At 41.4% G+C, this 27,517-nt stretch overlaps 1 protein-coding gene across 1 annotated transcript; it reads left to right on the forward strand.

Moving 5' to 3' along the window:
• On the forward strand, positions 1-26,340 carry zzef1 (zinc finger, ZZ-type with EF hand domain 1). The gene is made up of 54 exons (XM_042008331.1): positions 1-512; positions 1,192-1,336; positions 1,454-1,648; positions 1,816-1,999; positions 2,110-2,309; positions 4,904-5,114; positions 5,255-5,371; positions 6,184-6,362; positions 6,447-6,545; positions 6,629-6,720; positions 6,818-6,963; positions 7,176-7,275; positions 7,444-7,662; positions 7,995-8,086; positions 8,224-8,444; positions 9,415-9,548; positions 9,803-9,873; positions 9,968-10,082; positions 10,204-10,369; positions 10,585-10,706; positions 10,814-10,936; positions 11,220-11,389; positions 11,477-11,558; positions 11,648-11,849; positions 12,057-12,190; positions 12,278-12,518; positions 12,617-12,696; positions 12,792-12,882; positions 12,968-13,454; positions 13,538-13,702; positions 13,999-14,118; positions 14,209-14,370; positions 14,579-14,711; positions 14,960-15,098; positions 15,228-15,393; positions 15,481-15,743; positions 15,896-16,068; positions 16,224-16,419; positions 16,535-16,680; positions 16,958-17,238; positions 17,603-17,777; positions 17,872-18,004; positions 18,090-18,316; positions 18,405-18,713; positions 18,802-18,902; positions 19,017-19,152; positions 19,319-19,678; positions 19,788-19,931; positions 20,101-20,269; positions 20,359-20,457; positions 20,581-20,746; positions 21,702-21,852; positions 23,817-23,888; positions 26,242-26,340. Exons 1-54 carry the CDS (start codon positions 108-110, stop codon positions 26,320-26,322), a joined length of 9,090 nt encoding a protein of 3,029 aa, XP_041864265.1. The 5' UTR covers positions 1-107; the 3' UTR covers positions 26,323-26,340.
• The last annotated feature ends 1,177 nt before the right edge of the window (positions 26,341-27,517 follow it).

The raw sequence follows: 27,517 nt of genomic DNA on the forward strand, positions 1-27,517 counted from the left end.
CTGTAGGTGAACGGTAGGGAGGTCTGTGTACAGACCGGTACGACCGTTTCAAAACTGACACCCAGTGGGCCGCAAGGATTTCCGGCGGCCTAGTAGGTGAAACAAACATGGGGAACTCAGAGAGCGGCTGCGGTGGAGGGAGCGGCGACGAAGAAGATATAGAGACCGAGAGTCCTGCTTACGCGGAAGACAGTCCGGCCTCTGCGGCCACTGGCGGTGGTGTTGGAGCCACCGGTTCTGGGAGAAGCGGAAGGATATCGAATAACCTACCCGCACCCACCGGTGGACCACCTAACCACGGGGTCCTTTTGGAGCAAGTGAAACTAAGAGAAGCAGCTGCTCGTATTAGCGACTCAGGAGTCGCCATTCACGAGTCTGTCCTGTTCGGGAATGAAGGAGTCCTGATGCGATGGTTGGAGGACCGGTTAAACCGAGGCGAGGAGTCTGTTCACGTTGAACAATTTTGCGAAATGTTGGAAAGCAGAGATGTTCCGAGGGATGAATGTGAAGAGGTATACAACCAAGGAAAAGCGAAGTGCCAGCCTCCTATGATGTAATGATGTGAAATGTCATGTTTTTACGGTGTTGTCCCAGGTATAAGTGCCAAATGGCTGATAGCTGTCGCCACTCCCATTTATGATGAATAATCAGTATATATGATTATGGGTCACAGAGTAGGGAATAAATTAAGTAATGGGATCCTAAAGGTGTACACTGAGGGATACTAATGAGCTGTCATAATGCTGCTATTCAGTGTTAGTGACGCTCTATTTTAAGCTTTGGTCTTTTGTAGTAGAACATACTGCTTTTTTTGTCTGGTGACTGACATTTGTTGTTAAACCAAAAGCTAGAGATGAATGCATTCTCCAGCCTGCATTTGTCATTGTGTGTCAGAGTACCTGTTCTGTGTTTAAAATGCTGACTTCCACATTGATTTCTTCCCAAATTAAACTGGGTTGGTATCCAGATGCAAAGTGAGCCTTCAAAATGTGAATGCTATACAGACATAAAATACATATGCCCACACTAAATAGATGTAGTTAATTATAAGTTATGCAGGTATAGATCATTTTCAGATTTTTAAAAATGCTAATTATTTGTCTGATTTGTATTTTAAATCTAATATTCTCATAGGCTTACACGATGGAGTGCAAGTGTAGGATTGATTGTGTTGTTTGTCACCTATCTCAGGCCTTTGGACAGTTTGATGCAGAGGGGGATGGAGTGGTGGACATTGAGAGCATGCTTCTCGCCCTTAAGAACTCAAATGGAGCTAATCTACAGGGAGAGCTGAGTCATGTGATAAGACAGCTACAGGCGTGCTCCCTAACCCCAGGCAAGATTTGTGATTTGTTTACCTGTGTGAACAAGGTTAAGTTAATTTGAACTGAAACTGTCTGCTTGTGGCCCGAATATTGCCTCATTCTTTAATCTTTTTCTTTTTCTTTCACAGGTTTTGTTGACATATTTTCCAAAACCAAAGACCGGTTAGGAGCACATGCCTCTAAAATTCTTAAATTCTTACACAGGAATCGTATTCCCAGCAGTGCCATCCCTTTCCCTATTTTAGAGGGCTACAACAGTATCTGCACCATGAGGTCCAGTGTGGTTCAGGACTTCTTGGAGTTCCTCTTGCAGAAGGAGAAAGGTGAGCCCCAAAGCTCATTGGTACTAAATGAGAAGGCTTAACTGTAAATTTCGAGTGTTTTCTTGAATTTTTCAAACGTATGCCAAGGCTATGTGCATATTTAACTGTGCATCTGTCTCCTTCTGCCACACTTCAAGATTGTCCTCATCTGAGTTTGTCTCTTACAGATTTAGATATCCAATACAGAGCAGAACTTGACCGTGATCCAGATGTAGATAAAGTCAAGGTTGTCACACAGTGCTACAGTACAATAGAGGCTTCTTCCAACGTTGCTGACATATACAAGATGACAAACGGAGAAACTGCATCTTTCTGGCAGTCAGATGGCAGCGTTCGATCACACTGGATAAGGTAGAGTGTAGCTTTGCAGCTGATTTTCATGTTGGTCTAAATTAAATTATTGTTCCTTGTTAATTATAAATTTTATGTAAAAAAAAAACTCGTATTTCTCATATTCTCAGGCTGAAAATGAAACCAGATGTGGTTTTGAGACGTCTGGCCATTGCCGTTGCCTCCAATGACCACAATTATATGCCTCAGCTGGTTTCAGTTGCTGTTGGGAAAAATCGGCATTCCCTGCAGGAGATCAGAGACATCCGCATCCCCAGCAATGTCACGGGCTACGTAGCTCTCTTGGAGAATGCAAATATAACGCACCCATGTGAGTCACAATTTGTCAGTCTGTCTACTTATTAGCTGCTTAATAGTTAATTTATTTTAGGATTGTTTTTTTTTTCTCACTGATGCTTTTGGAAGCTGTCTTCATCACTCTTAAGCAAATCACGGTGTCTGCCACAGATCTGGATTTTTCACAAGTGTCTATCTATAAATCCAACAGACCACACAACTAAGGTTTTTGCCATGTTTTTTTTTTTTTTTTAACTTGTCCTGTCCAGCATCATAGCAGCAAAATGATAATCTGGTTACTGTATCGTGCTGAACAAATTTGCTCTGCCAAGGGGAGGCCTATGGGTAGGGCTCCTCTTGATAATCTGATTAATTTATTTATTTATTTACTTTGAATCACGGAATCTATGTAATGTGCATGGTTTTTACCATGTTTAATTGAGAGTAACTACCTGAGAACTTGCAGGCAGCTGTTGGCAGGAAAAAAGTTAGATTTTAGCAGATGTTGAAAGGATGATAACAACCAAGGCAATGCAATTTAAAACTAACTGGCATTATCAGTTGCAGGTATGCATAAAAAAAACAAGTATTTTGTGGTTTGAAAGTATATCCTAGATAAAATAAACATACTTCGATACACTTGATACAGTTGGCTTTGCAATGGACGGGTGACCTGTCCAGGGTGTACCCTGCCCCTTACCTGGTAATTGCTGGGATAGGTTCCAGGCCCCCTCCCCCATGACCCTGCAGTGGAAAAGGCGGGTATAGAAAATGGATGGATGGATGGATTTGCTTGCTTTGCAAACATTTAACTTGTCATGCTTTCTAACAGAAGTGATTGATGTAACTTATGTTTACCAGTGTAAGCACCATGACACAGTTTAATCCCATTAACAGCAAAGATCTGGGCGACATCTTATGTCAGCTAAACTTCTCCTCTTGCTGCTTGGACATCCTGCTCACAGGTTTCTTCAAAAAGGTCTCAAAGACTCTGAAGTCAGATCTGTTACAGATTGTGAACTTGTCGTTAATTTCTGGCATCTTCTCAGAACTTTTATAAAAAGGTGTAATCAAACCTCTGCTAAAAAGGGACAACCTAGACAAGACACAAATGAGCAACTACAGGCCGATCTCACATCTTCCTTTTCTAAGTAAGATAATTGAAAAAGACGTTTTTCATCAGCTAAATGACTTTTTTAACACAAAACAACTGCTACGATGTCTTCCAGTCAGGTTTTAGATGGCACCACAGCACTGAGATGCCCTGAACAAAGTCATTAATGACATATGTTTGAATACAGATGATGGAAAAATGTCAGTCTTACTCTTACTGGACCTCAGTGCTGCATTTGATACAGTTGACCACAATATATTGCTTAAACGACTGGAGAACTGGGTGGGCCTCTTTGGCACTGCGCTACACTGGTTTAAATCTTTGTTTAGAGAATAGAAAGTACTTTGTGTCAATAGGTAATTTTACATCTGAGCAGACAAAAATTACATGTGGAGTTCCCCAAGGTTCCATCCTGGGGCCTCTTCTGTTTAACATCTACATGCTCCCACTGGCACAGGTCATGAGGAAAAACAAAACTAGTTACCGTAGCTATGCAGATGACACACAGATATATATTACAATGTCTCCAGGAGACCGAGGCCCTGTACAGGCTCTTGGTAAATGCACTGAGGAGATTAATGACTGGATGTGTCTGAACTTTCTTCAGTTAAACAAAAACAAAACTGAGGTGATGGTCTTTGGTGCGAAAGAGAAACGATTAAAGGTCTCCACAGAGCTTTAGTCGGCTTGATTATTGTAACAGTGTTTTTACAGGTTCTACCTAAAACATCAGTCAGACACCTGCAGCTGATTCAGAACTCTGCTACTCGAGTCCTCACTAAGACCAAGAAAGTGGACCACATCAGTCCAGCTCTGAGGTCTTTACACTGGCTGCCTGTTTGTCAGAGAACAGACTTTAAAGTTCTGCTGCTGGTCTATAAAGCTCTGAATAGTTTAGGACCAAAATACATCAGTGACCTCTTGACCCAGTATGAACCTACCAGAACCCTCAGGTCATCTGGTTCCAGTTTCTTATAAGTTCCCAGAGTCAGAACCAGACATGGAGAAGCTGCATTCAGCTTCTATGCTCCACATGTCTGGAACAAACTCCCAGAAAGCCTCAGATCAGCTGAAACACTCAGTTTATTTAGATCCAGGTTAAAGACCCACCTGTTCTCTGCTGCATGGAACTAGTTTTTATTTAGAAGTTCAAATCTACATCTGGTTCTTTTAAGCTGGAATCATGTTTTAATATTGTTTTTAACTTTATTTCTTGCATTTTATTTTATTTTAGCATATTCCTTCTGCTTTTATTTCATTAATTGCATTTCTTTTAATCTTTATTTATTTATTTATTTTTTATTATTATTTTTTTTAATGCACTTGTCTGCACCCTGCTGTAATGATTTATGTAAAGCACTTTGAATTGTCTTGTACATGAAATGTGCTATACAAATAAATTTGCCTTTGCCTTGTGTCTTCACATATCACCTTCTGTTTTGTCTCTCTGTGGCATTTTTGTATGGTGTATTCCATCACTCAGCTAATCACATTATGTTGTCACCATATCCCAGACATCCAAATCAACATTAAACGATGCCTGAGTGACGGATGTGATACTCGGATTCATGGTTTGAAGACACTTGGCTATCAGATTACTAAGAGTAAAGAGGTGTCTGTTTCGGATGCTTCGGCCATCTGGTACCTGTCTCTCCTCACCTCGCTTGTCACAGCATCCATGGAGACTAACCCTGCTCTGGCTCACACTGTCCTACAGAGCACACAGTAAGATGCAACACTCATGATTTAAGACAAATGCTGCTTTGTTTAGGAGTGTTATGGTTCAGTTTTTACTACACTGACTTGTGGTAGTGCTTTGCTCAGTGCACAAGTGCTGAAGTTTCTTTGTGCTGTTTTCTTCTTAGGAAAGCCTTACAGCACATGCCCCCTTTGTCCCTGACACCATCATCCACTGAGTTCCCCAAGTTCTTCTCTTTGAACATCCTGGAGGAGGTGGATGGGTTTCTCCTCAGGATAGCAGAGTAAGGACCTGCTGGGATTACATTTATCCATCACTGCCACACTGAGCTCACAATGCTGGCATCACTGCAATGAAAGAGCAAAATTAAGGCTTTTTATTGGTTGAGTGTGGTGATGACACACTTCACTAATCAGTGTGATTATTTCACATCCTTTCATTGATTTCGGCAGCAGCATGACCAATAAGATCATCAGAAATAACTGGTGAAAAATCATATTAAACGAATTCCTGCATGCTTTTAGCATTGTTGAATTTATACAGTACCAGTCAAAAGTTTGGAAACACTTTCGCATTAGATTAATTAAGAAGGTGTGTCCAAACTTTTCACTGTTATAGTATAGTATGACCTGTGCAGGTCTTTCTATATTTGTTTGTTTTATCCATCTTGGCTGAAAGCTAATAAAAGCTGTCAGCCAACTGAGATAAATGAAAAGGTATTATGGCCATTATGAGCACTGCAAAACTATGTACAGTGTGACATTAATTATGTCTGATATGGAGATTAAAAGTGTTTTATCCTGGCCGGCATCAGTCTTGTAAATGACATATTTTGCGTCTGGGTTAGTGTCTGTTGTTGCTCACAGTTTTTTTTTTCTGTATGTACCACTGCCTGCTGCAGAGCAAATTAATTATCTTCAAAGATGATAAAGCTATGTTAGACCTTGAACCTTGAAATGTTAATTATCATTTAATATTTGACTGTACAGATAAGGGTATATATGATGAGGTTATACTTGGCCACATATATAATCTTTTAAAATGACCAAAAGCCTCTAAAACATTGTTTTATTGTTTTGTTTCCCTGCTGTGCAGCTGCTGCTTGAGTCCCGATGCAGAGTTAACTCTCTTAGCGTTTGCCCTAGCCAGAGGCAGTGTGGCAAAAGTACTCCAGGCCTTGTCCTGCATCACTGATCATCTAGAGACTAAATACAAGGCTTCCTCCCTCATTGTCTCTATGGCCTCTGTTAGGCTGCGACTGCTCTATCGCAATGGTAAATAGACAAGCCCCAATTCACTGTCATTCACATTTACCATTGCCACATTTAATTTTCAGTGAAATTGTTGGTTGATCACAGGGAAGCCCCTCCAGTTGCACCTGCAGGCTTGTGACGTCAAAAGCAAAGAGGAGAAATCAGGACCAGAGAACATGCTCACAGAGTCTTCCAGTGGAGATGGTACAGCTGAGGCCTGTTTCAGTTACTGTTACAGCCTGTACAAAGTCTCCCTACAGTGTAACCAAATGAATGATTCTTTTCAGGTTTTCTCTCAGAAAGCGGTAAAAGAAAGGCCAGCGTGATCTTATCTACAGAGGATCAGAGTAGCTTCCAGGTCACTCAAATGAAGATCAAAGTAAGATGCCACAATTAATTTCTCAGTTAGAACAAGACATTTGATAACACAGGTGGTTTAATGTACATAACACCTACATTCTGGTTTACGTATTAAGGTGCGAAAAGGAACCATTGGTGCAAAATGTGGTTTGGTGTTTGCATACAAGGATGAGGAACCTTTTGATGCAGAGAAACATTTCAAGAGGTTCAAGAAGTATGACATGTGGAGCTTCAAGGACTACAAAGAATTTTTACAAGACAAGTAAGTTTTCTGTTGGAGATTTTTTTGTTTTTATGTTTTCTTTAGCATGTTTTTTTTTTTATTATTAAGAAACAGAAATGGCTGGCAACGTGTATTTTATTAAACATGTTATTAGCAGCACAATATGCCACTTGCATGCACGATATGTTTTGCCTCAGTGGTGGAAATTGTTTGACTTACGAGCTATGCTGTCATATAACCTGCTGTGTAAGGATTCCAGCACAGAGTGAAGACGAGCCAGTCGGCTGGTTTGAGCTTGAAGATGACTGGAATGATGTCGAGATCAAGCTGCAGCAGTGTCGTATTGCAAAGGTACCATACCACAACCAACTACATACCAGCTACTTGCCCTGTAATCATGTGAACGTCTTTATTTAACCTTTGTTCATTGTTTCTCAGCCTTCAATCATTTACTAGCTACCATAATGATGTGTCACTGCACCTCTTGCATCGCTAACTCCTCATTTTTTGTCTTCTTAGTTCCTGATGGTGAAATTCCTCTGCACCAGGCAGGACTCGGCTGAACGCCTTGGTGTTCAGTCCCTCAGCTTCAGTGGCTACTTGTGCCGAGGGACAGAGAGGCTTGGGGACCTGGATGACCTCAATACACAGGCAGAGAGCTTTGATCAAAATGCTGTCACTGGCCTTTGCCTCCTAAACAAGACATTATTCTTCATACAGCAGCTTACACAAGACATGGTAACTTATCACTGCTTGGGGTATCCACAGTGTGTCCAGCATTAAAATATGAATTATGTTAGTAGTATGATTACCATTACAGGTCATCAAGTACAAACAGTGTTTCTGCCATTTAAGAAACTAGCATTTCTTTATGTGCATTCTGTTAACTTAGTCTTGTTCTTTCACTGGTAATTATTTGTTTATGGTGGGTGAGTCTGTCCTCTTGTGGTCTTTAGGAGACATTGCAACTTAATTTTGAGTGGGTGAATGGATGCTTCCCGTCTGTGGAGCATGTTTTCTGTTTTATTTTTGAAGACTGTCAGACTGTAGTCCTGTGTCCATTTCTGCAGGATGCCTCTCACTTTAAGCAGAAGTATCTTCTGGACTTCAGTGGTCTCAGCTTGAGCCTCTTCTGGAACTTCTACAGTAAACTCAGGGAGATGTAAGTAGATGTTCTGCCTATGCTATGTTTTATTCATTTTTCAGAAATAATCATGAAGCATTTTAAGATATAGTAAGTAATAAGAAAAACTCTTTTCATAAGTTCTCACCTGTAATTGGGCTTTCCTTTGATTTCAGTGAGGGAGAGGAGGTATTGAAGAGCAGAGTTCTGCTTCTCCAGTTAATGCAGAATTGTTTTCCTATGCTGCCAAACCCACTGGAGCCTCGGAGCACTGAGGAGAACAAGGGTCTAGAAGACGGTGCCTCTGCTTCAGCAGGTCCATCCACACCCAGCACTGGGGAGCCTCTTGGTGACTCGGCGAGGGCTGTGTCAGAACTCTATGCTCACCTCTGCCACAGTAAGAGCCTGTCAGCTTTCACGTAGCAGGGAGCAGTGTTTGATCTGTTGGCTGCATTTGTCTGAGGATACTACATGAGCATTAGAGACTTATTAAAAACCTGTGATCATTGTATCCTTTCAACAGACACCCTACCCTACATGTTTTAGATGTTGACTCGACACACTTAACACCACTTAACTGAGTCAGCTCAGCTGTCATCGTTCTCCGCAGAAGCGTTTAGAGTTTTTCCTTTGAACCAGTTGTGGTGGACCAGGCCCCTGGGCAGTACTAAATGCTGGGTTTGGGGTCTCTGGGACTAAGACTGAGAAACAATGTTATTGTCAATCTTAAAGACCCCAGGATTATCACCATTGTTGGGTTATTGTAATTTTGCATAATACAGCATAATTCACTTGTGGGACTTTGGAAGTTGTAGACTGTATCAGTTTGTAAGGCGGGGCCTTTACAAAATGCCATTTCTTTTTATTTTGCCAAACTTCATACCAGACTTGTCTGCTGAGAGCTGTCATGCACACAAGTCTTTCTCTCTTCATACACTATGTACAATACAAGTAGCTCCTGGTGACCTGGTCTGCTTAGCTCACCCACTAGTTGAGGACAAAGTAGTTTCTCTCCCCAGGCACCATCACTTTGTCACCATTCTCTCTGTCATGATGTTGGGTGTTTTTGTTATTTTTCCTTACCAGGTTTACCCCCTACCTCCTGTCCACTGACTCAGTCTCTTGTGCTCTCATTGACTGTAGCTCCTTGCTGGCACCTCACTCACAACTCACATGATAGATATTCAGTAGGAGGCTGGGATGTCTCCACAAGCCTATCATATCACATCACATAGCAATTTATGAGCACTGATCAAACAGCTGATCTTCTGCAACCACCAAAATTTGTCTGCAACAAGAAGATCTCATAGTGTAGATGAGGCTCAAGAATAAATGAAACTTGGTGAACAATAACTTTTTTGTTTCAGTTGTTGATGGCCCAGGGGGTGAGACATTAGTGGAAAGAGCTTTGCACAAAGAAGCAGTCAAGGCTATTCTTAACGGAGCAGCTGTTTTCTTCCCTGATAAACATGAAAGGCGAGACAGACTCTTTCACATGATGGTGAGTTGAAGATGCATATAATTGTCAACTTCATAATAGTCAACTAGCTGCACTTTACATATTTATATACTGTGCATATGATTTATATAGAAAATGTATAAATGAGTTTATATTGGTTGTAGACATAATTTAAGCGTATTGAATTCAGCTACTTTTATTCTTTCCATTCAGTAACTATTCTCAAACACAATGCAGGCATGGAAATGCTCCTCTCATCAAGCCCAGTAATTTAAAAAAAATATGCCATTTTGCAGAAAAATATTACAGAAGAGGATCAGCCAGAGTCAGTGAAGGTCACATTTGAATCTCTTTGTAACTACTTCAGGTAAGCATTTTGTATGATATGCAAGCATAAAATGATTTACTCGTACTTTCTCAGACATCACAACAAATCAATAAGAACTATGTTCTCTATACAGCGACCAGGATCCAAGCGGCCTTCTCTTGCTGCCTCCTAAAGGAGCTTCCTCAGACTTTGACACCAGCCCCATTCTGTCAGTCATGGAAACACTGCTACTGGTAGCAACCAGAGAGGTGAATCAGTCATGTCATGATGTTTTTGACAAGCAATCCTCTTTGAATCTTTATGTCCAGATGTGAAACAGCATATTCCAATCAACCTTTTTGCTGATTGTTAACTGTTGTCTGCTTTCAGTGTGAGGTTATGATGGGGGATGAAAGCGGTGGAGCCAGCAGGACAGTGCTGCTGTCTTTGTTCTGGGCTTTGCAGGGAAGCCTGCTTTCCTGGTGCTACCTTCAGCTCAAAGGTGGAGCTTCAACACCTGTGGCACTGGAGCTGACCAGAGACATCCTGCTAAAATGTGAGACGTTTACAGTGTTCATTGCCAACAATAATACATTTTTTACTTATGTACCTATTTTTAGAGGTAATTTTGAATTAATAAGAATGTGTATCTTAGTTCTGATCAGTTCTGTGATCAAGAACTGATCAAAGAACATGACTTAGTTTTTTAATGTTTTAGCGCTGACCACCTTTAGCATCATTTCAGACTGATTGAACGGTTTCTTTCAATAGATGTGGATCAGTTCCTGGGTAGTATCAAAGCTGTTCTGGGCTCCCTGCTGGAGAGGTACACCAGTACTCAAATAACTGACAAATTAGGAAGCTCCATCCTTGCCACAGTCTTCAGACAACTGGTAATCCAAACTTAAACTAAGTAATTTTCACATACCATCTTGCTAAAGTATAGAGGGAATGACTTGTTCTGAAACAACATGACAAACACTTATTCTGTCCCTGGCAGATGATTTTCCTCTTGGAGCTTTGCTCTTTGGATATCCCCCACAGTGTGCTGCTGAAGAGCTTCTCCTCCCTGGTTGAGCTTCTGAAAAGCCTTTCAAGTGATACTGGAGACATCTTCTCTAAAGTTAGTTCATTTTTACCATAAACCCAAATGTATTAGAATTTATTCAGCATCCCATCCCATAGTTAGTGTGAAGGTGAAGGTGAAAATGGAGCCTTGGAGAGCTGTCTAGCATTGCAAGTATGGAGATTCTTTACATCAGTGAAGGTGTTAAAGATGCAACAGCAGATGTCAGTCAAACACATTTAATGAGGAAAAGCTTACAATGAAAAGCTCCAGCTTTGAACTTGGCTACTGTTTGTACTCATATCTCAGGTTGTAACAAACATCAATGTGTAATTTTAAGGTGGATCAAGAGAGCTGGCACCAACCTCAGCAGCCAGTGGTGCTCAGGACCTGGAACATGGAGTCTCCTCACAACTATGAGAACAGCCACCATGAAACCACCATCTTTGCCTGCCCGGGCGCCAGCTCATTTGAGGTGGAGTTTGATGAACGCTGTGAGACAGAGAAGAGGTGACTGATATAATACTTTTATTACTTTTTTTTAATTATTATATCTCCATTGATAATTTTACTGAGGAATCATTTTGTTATTCACAGATACGACTATTTAGAGTTTACAGATTCTCGAGGTGGGAAGGTGCGCTATGATATGAAGGTTGGAACTGAAAAATGGCCAAAGGTAGGCTATTGACAATTACGTCCATTGTCACAGAACAGAACACTGTTGTTGCTTGACTCTTTTACATGTGTGTTTCTTTGCTACTGCAGAAGGTAACATTTGATGCAGGCCCTCAGCTGCAGTTCCTCTTTCACTCTGATAGCAGCAATAATGAGTGGGGTTACAAGTTCACTGTAACAGCCCTGGGTCTGCCAGACATCACTCTTTCTTGGATGTCAGACCTGCAGCTGTTGGTGGCACGTCTGATGGGCCGCCTTGCTTCCAGAACCCTGGCATTGAAATCTCCTTATGGTGAGGCCACCTGAGATGGAAATCACTGTTTATTGAACATAATCAGCATTTCTCTACATCTTGTTCATGGAAATATTTTGCAACGTTGAAACTTTTTAAACAGTTTTGTTTAGCTGTTGTAATTTTGAAGCAACCTAACTTTACAGTTTTTTTTCAACCCTTGAAAATGGTGTGAATATTAATATTTGGGCTTGCTGTCCACACCAGAGATTCGCACCATAAAGGAGCTTCCACCAGGGAAAATGTCCCATGTTCAGTCTTCACCTCTTTGGAAACCCATCCTGCAACACGGATTGTGTGAAACACGGGAGACAAATCGGGGTAAAACAACCCCAGATCAGGTAAAGCCATGTTTGTCTGATCCTGTCACATGTCATTGTCACATGACCTTGACTGGTAGACATTGATGCTGTTTTCCTGTCTGTTAGACAAAAACATGGACTGTTGATGAGCTAATGGTCTTTCTGGAGGATTTTGCCCGTTGGAACCCCTCCCAAGACCTGACAGACAGTAGAACAGAGTTAATGAGGACCCTCATGCAGTCTTGCAGAAAACAGCTAATGAGAAATGAGATTGCAGCAGGGTCAAAGACAGACCAAGCTGTTAATGCCATATGGGCAGCCATGGTATACCACACACCAGCTCTCAGTCTGGCCCTGAAGACCTACGGTAATGCTTGGCTATCATCACAAGTGGCAGCGTTTTGTTGTGATAATTCTGCATGGTTGTTTGATCTGTTCCCCTTTTGTGTGTTTCTGTGTGAGTAGTGGATCAAGACTGTAGGTCCTGTCTAAGTGAAGAGTTTGTGCAGGTATATTCACTGGCAGACAGCATCAGAACATGGATGGTGAGTGTTGCGCAGGATTTCTGTTTCTTCTGCCCGTCTGCTCCTGATCACATTTCTGTGGATTTACTACTAGTGGATTTAATTTTTTTTGACAGCTGGAAATGAAGCAGAGATTCTTAGTTAGCAAAATGAACCTTTCTGATGATAAAGAAGGGGATCATGAGGAAGTTACCATGGAGACACTAGGTGAGAACTCGTATGAATCTTAATTCTAAACCTCTTCCCATTTGTGCTATTTTACTAATTCTTATAAATGTTTCCTTTGCTTTAGCTGAGATGTGCATTGAGAAGAGCCTTTTGCTGTTTCGATTTGCTCCTTGTGGAAAACTGTGCCAGGGCAGTGATGCCCTCAAAGCGACAGAGGGCAACATTGTTCCACTTCTCCGCTCAAGTTCGATCTCCGAAGGAGACTTCCAGCCCAGCTCCTCTTCAGGCCCTCAGACTGGAGGGTCTGAGGAAGGCAGTGAGGCCAAGACAGGACAGAGCCAGCAATCCAACGTTCAAGTTTTAAACCCATCGTCCTGTGAACACAGCAAGCGAGGCCACAGAGACTCCACTGAGAGTCTCTCATCCCAGCCGGGGGAGCCGGCCTCACCCTCTACCCTCTCTCGGAAAGCCCCATTCAGTCGATCTCGACTTCGCCTCCTGTCCTGCCGCTCGATCGAAGAACCCCGGATGACCTCCTCTGTCAAGGATCGCTACCCAATACTCAAACACATTCTTAACTTCATAAAGGACCAGGCTCTCACTACAGCAAGGTAACAGATTTTTGGTCTTTGAATTATTTTTGCAAAATTAAACCGTTTATTTTTTTGTAATTAACCAGTTCTTCTACCTGTAGCATTCTGCACACCCTGGCCCTGAACAAAGCGCAGGCTCTGAGCGTGTGCAAGGTGCTGGAGATGGTTCAGCAGTGTTTACGTGCCCTGGGACAGCCACATCTTTTCCAAGCCCCCTGCATCCTGTTCCTGCAGGAGCTGCTTGCATGTCAGAAAGACTTCACCAGGTAAAGCTTCGGAGATTATTCTTATTTCAGTGGTGATTATAGTCCATTTTACTTTTAAAAGGTTCTCCACGAAATACAAAATTTTGTCTTCTATAAAGTTTGGTGACGAGGAAGAAAGGAAAACGCAAGCAGACCAGATTAACTGACTTTTAGTCTAGATTAGCAATTTTTACAGTCTTGGGTTTAGAACAAAAAGAAACATTAGCTGCTTATTTCTTTACTACTGATGACAAAAAGATCAATGTCACTTTTAAAGACTTTTGAATTTACTGGACAGTTTTGTTTTTCTTTTTCAGTTATTTCTCTCAGTTGTCAGACGGTGGGCAGAAGCTTGGAGAGGAGGTGAGGACTTCTTACCATCAGCTGGTGCTCATGCTGGTGGAAGCTGTACAGGGCTTCAGTAGCCTTAATGAAAAGTAAGCTATTTTCCTCTACATCCACCATGTCACAGCAGTGATTAGTGTACAAGTTTGCTTAGTAACCTGGTCCTGATCACTGCCCTCCAGAGTTCTGCTACCGGCCCTGTCATGTGTGCAAACCAGCTTGTTGCACCTCCTAGACATGAACTGGGAGGTGTACGACCTTCCTCTCTTCCTAAGCATCAAGCTTCCTGACCTCCTGCTCAGCATGTCCCAGGAGAACATCAGTGTTCATGACATTGCTATCAGGTAATATCGAGCCCCATCTCTGATGATAAGGCTCTGCACATTAAAGAAATGCTGTATGAGCTTTAAAAGTACCACTTGCAAAAGATACAGCTTTCATTTTCTCTCAAAGGGAAGACTCAAACTGCTTTGTCCATCATGAGTCAAATTTCCAATATCTTATGAGATGTACAATTAAATGATTATTTCTGTGGTTGAATTTCATCTTCAGTCAGTGGACAGAAGAGGATGAAATTGCAGATTACAAGAAGAACCAGGAGTGGATGGATGAATGTATGGATGGCATGTTTGAGAAATGGTATGACAAAATTGACGAAGAGGAATCCACAGAGGACAAAAGAAAAGTGGGTGGACTCAGCAGATTTTGATTTGTTTATATTAAACCTTTTAAGACTAATCCAAGAGTATTTTCTTTACACCTTTTATGACATGGTACAATACAAAAACAAACCATCTAAATTTACCATTGTGTACAGTTGTTTTTATTAATAGTTGATGAGTAAATGTGCATAAGTGGATGATTTAGATATAATCTCTGCAAAGATTTATGATGACGGACTACTGATGAGTTTTTTTCCTGCTGTGTCCACAGATGCACATGTTCATCGCCCGCTATTGCGACCTGCTCAATGTGGTTATCTCCTGTGATGGCTGTGAGAGAATGGCGCCCTGGCACCGCTACAGATGTCTGCAGTGCATGGATATGGATCTCTGCAAGACCTGCTTCCTCAGTGAGTTCATATACTACACCACCATACATGAACACACACAGGACCAGTTCACTCGCAGCTCAGAGACGAGGACTGATTTAGCTTATTTTAATGGGTTAAACAAAACTCTGATATGTGTGTTGTAACCAGGTGGTGCCAAGCCTGAAGGCCACGAGGATGATCATGAAATGGTGAACATGGAATATGCCTGTGACCACTGCCAAGGGCTCATTGTAGGCAGCAGGATCAACTGCAACGTGTGTGAAGACTTTGACTTGTGCTTTGGTTGTTACAATGCAAAGAAGTATCCAGATAGGTAACACACTTCAAATGAAATATAAACCTTGATAAAACACACATTTCTGTTTTCACTGAATTGCTTTTTTCTTATCTTTGGTTTTAGTCACCTACCCACCCATCGGATCACCGTGTACCCCATGGTGACCATTCGCATCAGTGATCGTCACCGCCTGATCCAGCCCTACATTCACAACTATTCCTGGTTGCTGTTTGCTGCGTTGGCTTTGTATACATCAGAACTGAGCAGTGAGAAGCAGATGGAGGGAGAGCCATTAAACAACAAGTCTTTGGACCAAGCCTTTGCTCTGCAGACTCGTTGCTCCCAACTCATCACTGACTGCTTGCTCAAAGGACAGACTGGCAAAGGTAGTCTGTCCCTTCACCAGACATTTTCATTCAGCTCTCAGTAGTTAAAAATCACATTTTTATTGTCTCCATTATTGCATGTATTTCCATAATTATAAACTACAAGGAGTAATTATTTGAATCTTTTGTCCCCGTCTTTGTCCTGCATGTAGGTCTTCGTTCCTCAACCTTGCTCGTTCTGTTATCCTCCAATGAATCAGCGTCTGACAGTGAGCTGTGTCCAGTTTCTCCAGAGTCCTCTCAGGAGCTCAGTACAGCTACTGACACCTCCTCCCTCCCTGGCAGTACCGCTGCAGTCTGCTCTCCATCATCTCCCAAGGACATGGTGATGAATAGAATATTAAAATTAAAATATTTAGTTTATATGTTAAAAAATGGTGGATGATGCATAAATGTGCCTAATATATATTTAATGAAGGTAATGTTAAGCAGATTATAATTAGTTGTCCTGTAATCATTGTTATTTTCTTTCTATATCAGAGTAAACCATCAGGCAAGGAGAAAAAGGCAAAAGAAGTGAGCTCTCCTCCTGCTGCTCCTATCGAGGTGTCATTACCCCAAAGCTCTGGAGAGGGTGTCAAAAAGAGGCTGGTTACTCAAGACACTCTCGACTCTCCGAGCCTCAGCCAGACTCCCTCTGTGTCCAGCGAAGACCCTCTCTCTCCTGTGGTTCGACGTCAGTTCTCAGATTATCTCCATCAGAATAATCACAGTTCAATTTGTTTGTTGGTGGTTATGGCCGTTTTAAATCTGTGTGATTCAGCCTTATATGTTTGATTTAACTTTTTCAGTTTTAGAGTCGGGACCAGAGTCTCACGTTGCCAAAGAGACGGATGCAAGGCTCCCCCAGGTCCCCCTTCAGACACACGTGTTTTCAGAGTGCTCAAGAGAAAGGATCTTGGGACTACTAGCTGCAATGCTACCCCCAGCTAAACCAGTATGTGAAGCAAAAAGCATATTTGCTTTTAGCATGAAGTTCCAGCAAGTATTTTATCAGCTTAGTTAAGTGTAAGAACCAGACATGAGGAGATAGTAACTTGAGATGGTTGTGTTTATGGTATCTATAAACAAAATAGTACACCAGAATTAATCATTTTTAAACATATTAACTCATATCTAGCATATTTAGTCCATTATTAATAATATTTATCACCACTGATATGCGTTCCTTATATCAAAAGAACATATGTATATTTCCATCCATGCATCTTCAGGGCATCACCCTGTCCCTGCCCAGTCTGAGCTCCATCCTGCCCCAGCTTTTCAGGGCAGTCATCTCCAACACAGGCTCTCTCAATGAGACCTACCACCTCACAATGGGACTCCTGGGTCAGCTGTTGCTCCGGATCCCTCCGACTGAAGCTGATGCCGCTGTCACAGAGGCCCTGGCTGACAAATACGAGATGCTGATGCAAGGCGAGGCAGCTTGTTCAGACACCCAGGGATGGAAGACCACCCAGCTGCTTTTCAGCCTTGGGGCTGTCTGTTTAGACAGGTAAAAACAACACATCGTGACAGAAGAAACAAGGATTACCTATATATTTATAAATCCATTTTCTTTGACACTGTTGAAGAAATTAATATCGTTGGGGCCGATCTGAACTTCAGGAGATAATGTTCTACTCAGATAAAAACAACAAAAACCTTTGTGCTCAGATGTAGTTATTCGTTTTCACCTTAAATAAGGTAACAATTCTAATTAGATGACATTTAATTGATCAGGCTATATGTATGCAAACTATACCTTTAGATAAACCCTATGTACTCAATTTAGCAAACAATGAATTAAGGGATGCATAACGTGTCCAAAATTGTAGTTGTCTTGTCATTTACCAGCTTTTGTTTTGCTCGGTTTTCAGTCGTATTGGTCTGGATTGGGCGTGCACAGTGGCAGACATTTTACACAGCCTGAATGCCTGTCCTGAGTGGAGCACAGTCATCACTGCCTTCACTGATCATTGCATTCAGCAGCTGCCACAAACTCTGAAACGCACCAACCTCTTCACACTTCTGGTGCTGGTGGGCTTTCCTGAGGTATGCAGCATACCCTTGCAAAATCTAGCACCACTGCAAGCCTGAGTGTGCTTTGTACCTTTAACTCCTGTTTAACTCCTCTTTGTTTCACCAGGTGCTCTGCGTGGGCACACAGACGGTGTTTATTGACAACGCAAATGAGCAGCACAACATGATATTACTCAAACACTTCACAGAGAAGAACCACGCTGCAGTGGTGGATGTTAAGACACGCAAGAGGAAGACAGGTTAGTGTTCTAACAGCAAATGATCAGCCTTGCTGTGTTTTGAAAAATTAAACATGGCTTTAATTGCATTCCCTTTCTTTTATAGTAAAGGACTATCAACTCATCCAATCTCAGGATTCCACCACAATCAGTTTCCCCTGGCAGTCAGGGAGCCAGGGCTGCCAAAAGACACTTCTCAGTCGCTACCTGAATAATTTCACCGTCATTATTAGCCACCTGTTACAGACAAGCCAAGACAATGGTTCTCCTGATGCTGTGGAAGCTTCCTGGGTTCTGTCTTTGGCTCTTAAAGGCCTCTACAACACACTCAAGGTATCTGCAGAATATCCACAAACATCTACATAGAGTATGTGTCTGTCCAGATATAGTTTTTCTCATCACACATTGTTCTCTTGTGTAGAAGCACGGAGTGGAGCAAGCGCAGGAGGCCATCCAGCAGTCGGAGCTGACCCAGCTGCTTGTCAGGAAGTGCAGCAAGGGGACTGGCTTCAGCAAGTTGTGGCTGCTCCGAGACCTGGAGATTCTCTCTATCATGCTCTACTCCTCCAAGAGGGAGATCCATTCCATGGCTCAAGACCCTGAGAGAGACCAGAAAGAGCAGGACAAGGAACACGACTCGGACCACTCCAGTTCCTGTGCTGACGATGGTGACGTCAACAGGCCTGACCCTTTAGAAGATCTTGATGAGGAGACAAAGATTTGCTTCCAAGTAATGAATGATACTTTTTAGAAAGCCCGAAGGAAAATGTAATCTGAGGCAATAAATGTTTTTGTTTTTGTTTTTTTTTAAAATGCAGATCACCCATGATGCCTTAAACGCTCCTCTGCCAATCCTGCGAGCCATGTATGAACTGCAGATGAAGAGGACTGACTCCTTTTTCCTGGAGGTGCAGAAGAGGTCTGCATAAAGCATATTTAATTGACTTTCTTTATATGATGCATTACTGTAAGGGTCATATTTTACAACCTATTCTGGCTTCCCTCATAAACTTTATCCATACCTTATTTTCAGATTTGATGGAGAAGAAATAAAAACTGATGAGATCATCCGAAAGCTGGCTCAGAAGTGGCAACCTTCCAGGCGGCCTCGATCTGAGGATAAGAACACCAAGGCAGTAGACACTGACATGATAGTGGTGACTAGCATGGTAAGCCATTAAAGTACTTATATGGTTTACAAACAATATTGCGCAGAAACTCTAAGATATCAGACAAAACTCAATTTGAAAATATATTTGAGGTGCATTATTAATATATACATTAGCAACTATAACAACTATATGACATTTCCCCTTCATTGCCTTCTTCCAACAGTCTAAACCCAGTCACTGTGAAAAAGCCACAGAAGAAATCAATGTTGTGGCCCAGAAGCTCATCACCAATTCAGAGAGTGACTTACAACTCAGCTATGCTAAACAAAGACGCTCCAAAAGCTCAGCTCTGCTGCACAAAGAGCTGGATGTTCGCAGCAATCGGGCTGTTCGACAGTACCTAGTTAAGGTCAACCAGGCTATCGCCACGCTTTACGCTCGGCACGTGCTGGCTTCGCTCCTGGCAGACTGGCCTGCAGAGGCAGCGCTGAGTGAGGAGGCCCTGGAGCTGAATGGGGCCTCACACATGGCTTATATCCTGGACATGCTAATGCAGCTGGAGGAGAGGCCACTCTGGGAGAAGGTGAGAAGGAGGAAGAGCAGAGTTTGAATTCCCACTATGCTGTGAGCATATTGAAGACATACTGAGAGAATTTTATCAATAAATGTGACAATATTCTGTTAACAATCAGATTCTCCAGAGGGTGTTGAAGGGCTGCAGTCAGAGTATGCTGTGCAGTCTGTCTCTCACTGCTTGCCAGTTCATGGAGGAGCCAGGTATGGCCGTGCAGGTCAGAGAGTCCAAACACCCATACGACAACAACACCAACTTTGAGGTGGGTTTTTATAATTCCCATCATCAGGTGTCTGGATTTCATAGCATTTTGTTAAACCTTTTCCAGTGTATGTCGAACATAAGTTCTCTTTTTATAAACCTAATTTTACTTATTTTATTTACTTATGTACTTATTTTAATTTTCCCAAATTCTTCTTTTCCTTCTTCAGGACAAGGTGCACATCCCTGGGGCCATCTACCTGTCTGTGAAGTTTGACTCCCGCTGCTACACAGAGGAAGGCTGTGATGAGCTCATCATGTCCAGCAGCAGTGATTTCCTCCAGGATGTCCACAACTTCAGTGGATCTCCTCAGAAATGGTCTGACTTTGAGATCCCAGGTGAGGACACTTTCCTCAAGTGTTTGTATATGAGACAGTTTGACTTTAAGGTTATTTTAAAATAATGTTTAATAACATGCCTTTTGCAGGTGACACCCTGTACTACAGGTTTATGTCAGACATGAGCAACACAGAGTGGGGCTACAAGTTTGCTGTTACAGGAGGCCACAGGGGGCGTTTTCAGACAGGTGCTAAAGATCAGAACAGATCTTCATCTCTTTTATTTGTGTTGAAACCTAATTCATTTATTAAGCTGCTTACATTTACATTTAAAATGGAATTTTCTGTCATCCTCTTGGTCATCTCATTAGGTTTTGAAATACTGAAACAAATGTTAGCTGACGATCAAGTGCTCAGTCATCTGCCACTGCCTGATATCTGGGAGTGGCAAGTGGGTGTGGCATGTCGTCAGACTGGAAACCAGCGACTCAAATCCATCCACTTGTTGCTCCGCCTGCTGCAGTGTCAGTCCCAGGCGTAAGTTCTTGGATACCACACACTTTGATTCTTTCTCTTGCTTTTCACACTTTTTTGTGTTAAATGATTTTAAAACTGTGGATTTGTGTTGTTGTCTACACACACAAGACGTTGCAAAAACATTTTTGCATCAGTACCCAAGTCCCATGCCCACCTGGCACAAACAAGGCTAGTTCATGTAAAGATGTTTGGTAGATATTGTTTTTAGCTTACCCATGTGCTCTACAGGTGCAGGATTGCACACAGGTTTTGCATAGAGCCCTTCATAAATGTCCTGGTAGTCAGCAGGGAGATTAGGTAAAGTGTGTGTTTAGGAATTTGCATGTTGGAAGACTCACCCAGCTGTCATCTAGTCATAATGACACGAAAGTTAAAGATGAAACCTAGACATAAAGTAATCATTTGAACCCAAATTTAGTTTCAGTCTAACCAAAAATGTTTTTTTTGTCCATCAATGTGTTTAAGTGTGCAGAGAGATGTAAGGAACCGACCTCTGAAACTTAAGTGTTTTAAATTAGTCCTGAAGTTTTTATGTTTATGTTATTTCAAAATTAAGTATGTGATAAGCCGGGTTTTGTGACATCTAGCTGGAAAGAGAATCATACCTCAATATGCACACTGAAAATAGGATTTGAATGAAGGTAAAGATGATGAAATATTGGTTTTGTAGTTTGTTAAAGTTTGTGGGAATATTGCATCATAACAAAATATTTTCAAGCATTTTACACATCCACAACATCTACTTGTGTTTTCAGAATATTGTAAATATGGTTGCCACATTACCAGGTAGTAGTGTATAATAGCTAGAAAATGTTATCATGATTAATTAGTGCATAAACAAACTTTCTAGAAAAGGCTTTATTTTTCTCAAAATCAGTCTTGTCCTTTTTTTCTCTGCTTAGATGGTCATTTTAACGTGAATATTTTTACATATATGTTTTTAAATGTCCTCCAGAGCCTGTGAGCTGACACTGCTTCGACCCCTGTGGCAGCTCTTCATCTCTATGGAAAACGGCCTGAACCAGGATCCTACCAGTATCACTGTGCTGCTGCCTCTTCACAGAGCTCTCACTGAGCTCTTCTTCATCGCAGAGGCCCGAGCCGTGGTAGGTGATGAATAAATCCACACAGACAAAATAAATACAGTACACACCTTTATAAATAATTACAGAAGCCACCCACATCCAGTAAATTACAGTTGTTCCTATTAAACATAGAGGTGTGTCTGCCTGACATATCAGCTGTTTGTTTAGTTGTGTTGGTTGAATCTATTGCAATGACAACTTTATTGACTTTGTAGGTAAAATACAGCAAAGATTCAACACAGCTGATTGTGTGCAAACACTTTTTTAGTCTACCTTGAAGAAAATGCATCCTTTTTTGAAATAACATTCAGCATGGTAATAAGGGGTGAGAAGAGAATTTACTTCTTTATCCCTATCTTTCCGTCTGTCTGTTTATATCCGTCTCTCTGTAAGTTGGCCATGTTTTTCTCCCAGCACACCTGTTCTGTGCTGGCTCTGGGCCAAAGCTCCGCCGTGCCATCTGCCTCACAGGCTCCCAGCAGACCGCTCGAGAGAGGAAGAGATGCTCTCTATGTTTTGTATGCGCTCGTTTCTCTCTGTCCTGAATTATTAAGCGACTTCTCTGGATTATAAGCACGGCATTAGCTAAAAGTTTCCCATCTGTAGATGCAACGGAACTAGAAAGTCCCAGAAAAGCAATGTCTCTTCTTTACCTCTTTTACCCAAGATGTGGCGTTCTCTGTCAGACAATAAAATGACATCAGGTGACTCATCACGTGTGCAACTGCTTGATGTTGTGAGGGAGAATTAGAAGTTTTATGCAAAGCAGTATGTGATGAAAGACAGCAGGGGGCAGTAGCAGTACTTGGCAGGATTGTCCTAAATGCCCTTGATAGACATTGCAGTCTTGTGTCTACAGTGATGTGGTTGTGTGGCCCATCCTTGTGGTTCCATCTTGCAGACTATTATCACAGTGGTTTCTGATTTTTTTCTCATATCTAAAATATTTTGAGATGAAACCTTTATTATTAACCTTTAAAAGAATAAATTAGATTGTTTTTTCACGAGAGCGTTTTCAAAAAGAAAAGATTAATACACTTTTCCATTTAAAAAGGACAATGTTCCTGCACTGTTTTCCATCTTTTTATTGTGACTAAAGTTCATTTTTATATGTATTACATCCTGAATTGGGATGTAAATACTGAAAACTATTACTGGTAAACAGCTGTCACCAAAGAAAAACCCAAAAACACAGAAAGTGAGCGTTGATGTCACGTTGAGATATGAGCATTCCTGCTGTGTTGACATACAACTCCACAGAGACATATTGTAAAACTGTGGGAAGCTAACTGTAGCCACTGTAAATACATAATCAATTCCTCTGTGACTGTGTTTGATCTTAGTCTGCTAAAGAAATTAAGCAAGAAAGGTTCGGTGTGGATGCTGTCCACATGTTAGCGTCGGTCCTCGCTCTTTGCTCTTTTACTTCATGGCCAAGTCCTCTAAGATTCAGTGAACTCTTTACCTCAGGAAGTAATCATTATATTTAGAAATCAAAATGCTATGTCACGCACTGCTAACTGTACAAATGGACTTAGGATGTTTTTCCCAGCGTAAACATATGGAGTGCTGTGAGATGAATGGTGAGCCAGGGCGCTCTGGACTCTGTCTCCAGGGCTGTAAAAGCTCCATTTTCCAGTCTCAGCCCTTTCAACCTCTGTTAGGTCTTATCTGTGTGGCCCAAGTTCTTGTACTTATGCAACATGAGGTACTTCTCTCCAATACATGTACTAGTCTGTTTATATTTTGAAGTGACTTCTCCAAGATGCCACATTTCAGTTTGAAGCTGAGATGAAGAGTGGTCAGAAAACCAAGCCTCATTTATTACTCTTATGTAACTTATCCTGATTTTGTGTTTCAGAAAGCGGTCTCTGGTCATGACCCTTGTCTGGCCTATATTGTTATCTGTGTTTTTTTGCAAGCTTAATAATGGGATATTGCAATAGATTAATATTAATTATCAACATTTGTTTTATGTGTTCTAGACACAGGGCATCCTCCAGGACTACTTACTAGCCATGACCACTGATGAGCAACTCCTCAATCACACTGCAATGGTAAGACTTTTGTTTTGTCTTGGTGTAATACCTATTGACTGTTGCATCTTGAATTTCAAAGCCTTCTATTCAGATGGACTGTCCCAGGTCATCGTAGATGTTTTCAGTTGTCAAGTGGTGCTTCGCGAGGATGATGGAAGCTCAAAGAAGTTTTCTGTGCAACCTGAAGTGTTATGTAACCCTCTCTTAACCACGCAGTCCCCTTTATTGAACCGTCTTCAGTTGCTGTGAGTCAGCTCGCGGCTCAGTTTTTTTTTTTTTTTGGCTTGTGAATCACAGAGCTGTTGACACCTAGCAGATCCCTCAGCACCCCCTTCCTCTCGTTTTGAACGTGCGTAGGCCGTGCTCATGGCTAATGTATTTGATAATTACAGTCCATTAGCATTTGTGGCAGAGTTAGCCACAGCGTCCTCCGCACTGAGGGCCCCATAATACAGCAGTGGAGCCTGAAGGCGGTTCAGAGGAGCAGAGGAGGTGGGGTGGTGAAAAAACATTGTGGGTGGTTCTGTTGAGCAGTTACCTAATACCTGTCAGGTTGAAAACAAAACCGTGGGTAATTTAGCACAGTAGGAATAAGTATTATCATATTGATGATGCAAAGTCTAACAGTAAATTGGCTGAGGTTCATGTTCAGGTAACTGGAAAATGTTCAAGAGGCCTAGGAGAAAGGGTCTTCACTAACTAGAGGCTTCAGGCTTGTTATTTGTTCAGGGTCAAATTAAACCACAGTAATACAGTGACGGCACTCTTCCCAGGATTATGTTCAGCGTTTTTTAATTTGTTTTATTCAATACACTAAATACTGAAAGCTCTGTGTGTGTGTGTATATATATATATTTGGGTATATAAATTTTTTTGGGGTATATTAGTGATGCAATTGCCTGTTTAAACCATGTAACCCAATAAACAGCCAGAAGAGCAGGAGCTGTGTCGCATCTGAAAATGACCTTGAGTTAAAGCAGAGCTCTCATTCCTACAAGTAACACAGTTTTTAAGAGGCTGAAGTAAGCAGACTTTTTGTAAACCCCTAAGAATCAACTACGCTTCTGCACAGTCCCCAAAATTAGGAGTAACCAAATGTGGGAAAAATATTTTATGCCTTTACTCCTACAGGAAAATAATTCAGTATTATACCATATCTGTGTGACAATGAACCTTTATTTTGTGTAATCCACTTGTACAGAAAACGTTCCCGGTAACTGTTGGTCAGTTATCACAGCAGCTTGGAGGAATTTCAACACGTTGTCTCTGGTTCATTGGTAGTTCCTTCACATGGTCATCAGCTCCGCTGGATAAAAGTCTCGACTTTGATTCTGTTTGGTTTTTTTTTCTCTCTCAAACAGAAGAATTTGCTTGTAAACCCGGGTTTTATAATGTCAGTATGATGAGTCCAAACTAAAAAGTTCTGTCTTGGTTATATGATTTTTGTCAAGCTGCAATAATAATCCCTCTGGAGAGCAGCAACTTGCATCATCATTCAGTGTTCTGTGTAAAGTGGGTTCATGAAAATGAGCAGAAAGTGAGGTAGGACTTAATTATCTCATAAATTACTCTGGGTTCTGCTGTGACTTCAGACTGCTGTGCATTTTGTTCTTGGGATCGTCATACCGTCTGTTTGACTGATGATAGTGATTTATTTTGGTCTCAGTTATTTACTGGGATTCTAGTTCACTACTACTGAAATATAGGTTATTTTAAGGGTTCACAAACTTTAAAGCAGCTTTGTAAATCCCTGTCTAATCCCATCCAGGTTATGTTCAAACATGAAACACTTATTTAGCTTCTTCGGTACATATTATCTGTCATTGAAAAGACCTCTGCAGTTGAACTGCAGGGGAGTTGTAGGCATTTAACCTCTTTTAACCTGCTTGCTTCAATTTAACATACATGACTCTTCTCACTCCCCTCTCTCAAACCATCTGTTTCTGTTTTCAAAATCTGCCCTTTATCCCCTAAACTTTGGCTGAGTTTTGACCTGAGAAGTTGACTCCTTTGCTGTGCAGTTAATTTGTGGAACAGTTATTTAGGTTGTCCCATTGAAAGATTTATTTAGCCGGTTCAGAGGATGTTTTTAGTAGATGGATATGTAAATATTACCACAGACTCATCAACAAAACTCAAGCTTCACTTCATTATTACAACTGCATTCTTTGTTACAAACCCAGTACAAAACTGTTTGTAAGTCCATTTCTTGATTAATTAGCTGGATTTTGAAGATATTCATCATGTACTTCCACAGTTAATATATCACAAAAAAGACCGTAAAAGATTCTCTGCTCAGTTTTTCTCCCTGCTGCTGTGCTTTGTGATTTTTATTCTCTTCTGATGCGCTTTTTTTGGTGTTGTTGTGCAGGCTCTGAAGAACATTGTCGCCATCAGCCTGGCTATCAATTACCCCAATAAATCCACCAAGCTACTCAACATGTCCCCATGAGAGGTTCCCGGATAAAAAGAAGGAGGGCCATCCAGGAGGGGACACGTCGTGACTCAGCTTGTTGAGTTTGTCAGAGCGTTATGGGGAGAAACTTCCCTCACCAACCAGTGCTTTTCTTCTAATTGGACCCCCTCAGTATCTTTCTCTCCACAGCACAGCTCACATGTGGACATGAGCTGTGGAAGGGGCCGCTCACAGAGCACTTTCCACACTTATTCACAATCCTTTTTGCCTTAGGTGAATTCAGTATATCAGCATGTGCTCTTACTGAAAAACGAGTGGTTGTGGGGTTTCTTTTTTTTCTTTCTTTCTTTAATTTCTTTTTACTTGAAGATGCTGTGCTTAAGGACACAAAGTGTGCCAAATTTGCAACTTTCAAGGGGAAAATATTTCCTGTTTTCCTGCCTTTTTTCCCCTCCTGAACAGCAGCGACTCTGGATTACGTAGTTGATATGTTGAAAACGGGTCACCTTGGCGGTTTGTGTGTCTCAGAAGACATGTAGAGCATCCTAAAAATACTGTCCAGGACATAGGAGTCTCATTAGTCACCACGGAGTGAAAGTAATGACCTACTAGCTCATTCCACTCCTTCCTTTGTTGCCCCCTTCTTTTCCTTTTCCCTACTCCCTTCCACTTGCCTTGGGTCTGTCCTCCTTCCCTAGTCATTGCTTTATTTTTCAGACAAAGGAAGAGAGGGTTGTACTTTTTTAGGGCCCTCACTGAAGGACAGGACATGTGTATCACCACAGATATCCAAAACGCTCATCTCATTAATATATTAAATTAAACTGATATCCATTACAGAACTGGTGACAGAGAAATAGTAGCCATAGTATTTTTATTAAATGGAAATAAAGATTACAGCTGAGGGAAATCTAACTGTATACATTACATTCTGTCAAGTTATTAAATGATTTTGTGCCTGTAAGGCCATTATTGAATGAAAGGCTTGTGTGATCATAGAAGTTTATAATGACAAGAAAGTAGTCTCTGAGAAATGCTGGATTTCTTAAAGAACTTCAGTTTTACCCACGTATTTATTTATTTACATTTTCATTTTAGGTTAAGTTTAAACAGCTCTGATGTATTTTCACAGCTGTAAACGAAAAGCTGAAGCAAAGATCAAAGTTATGTTCTCCAAATCTGGTAAATAGTAAAGAGTAGATGTGTGAAGTAACACGAACGGAAAGCTAGC

This window comes from Melanotaenia boesemani, chromosome 15 (genome assembly GCF_017639745.1).
Source record: "Melanotaenia boesemani isolate fMelBoe1 chromosome 15, fMelBoe1.pri, whole genome shotgun sequence".
In the NCBI taxonomy this organism is placed as follows: Eukaryota; Metazoa; Chordata; class Actinopteri; order Atheriniformes; family Melanotaeniidae; genus Melanotaenia; species Melanotaenia boesemani.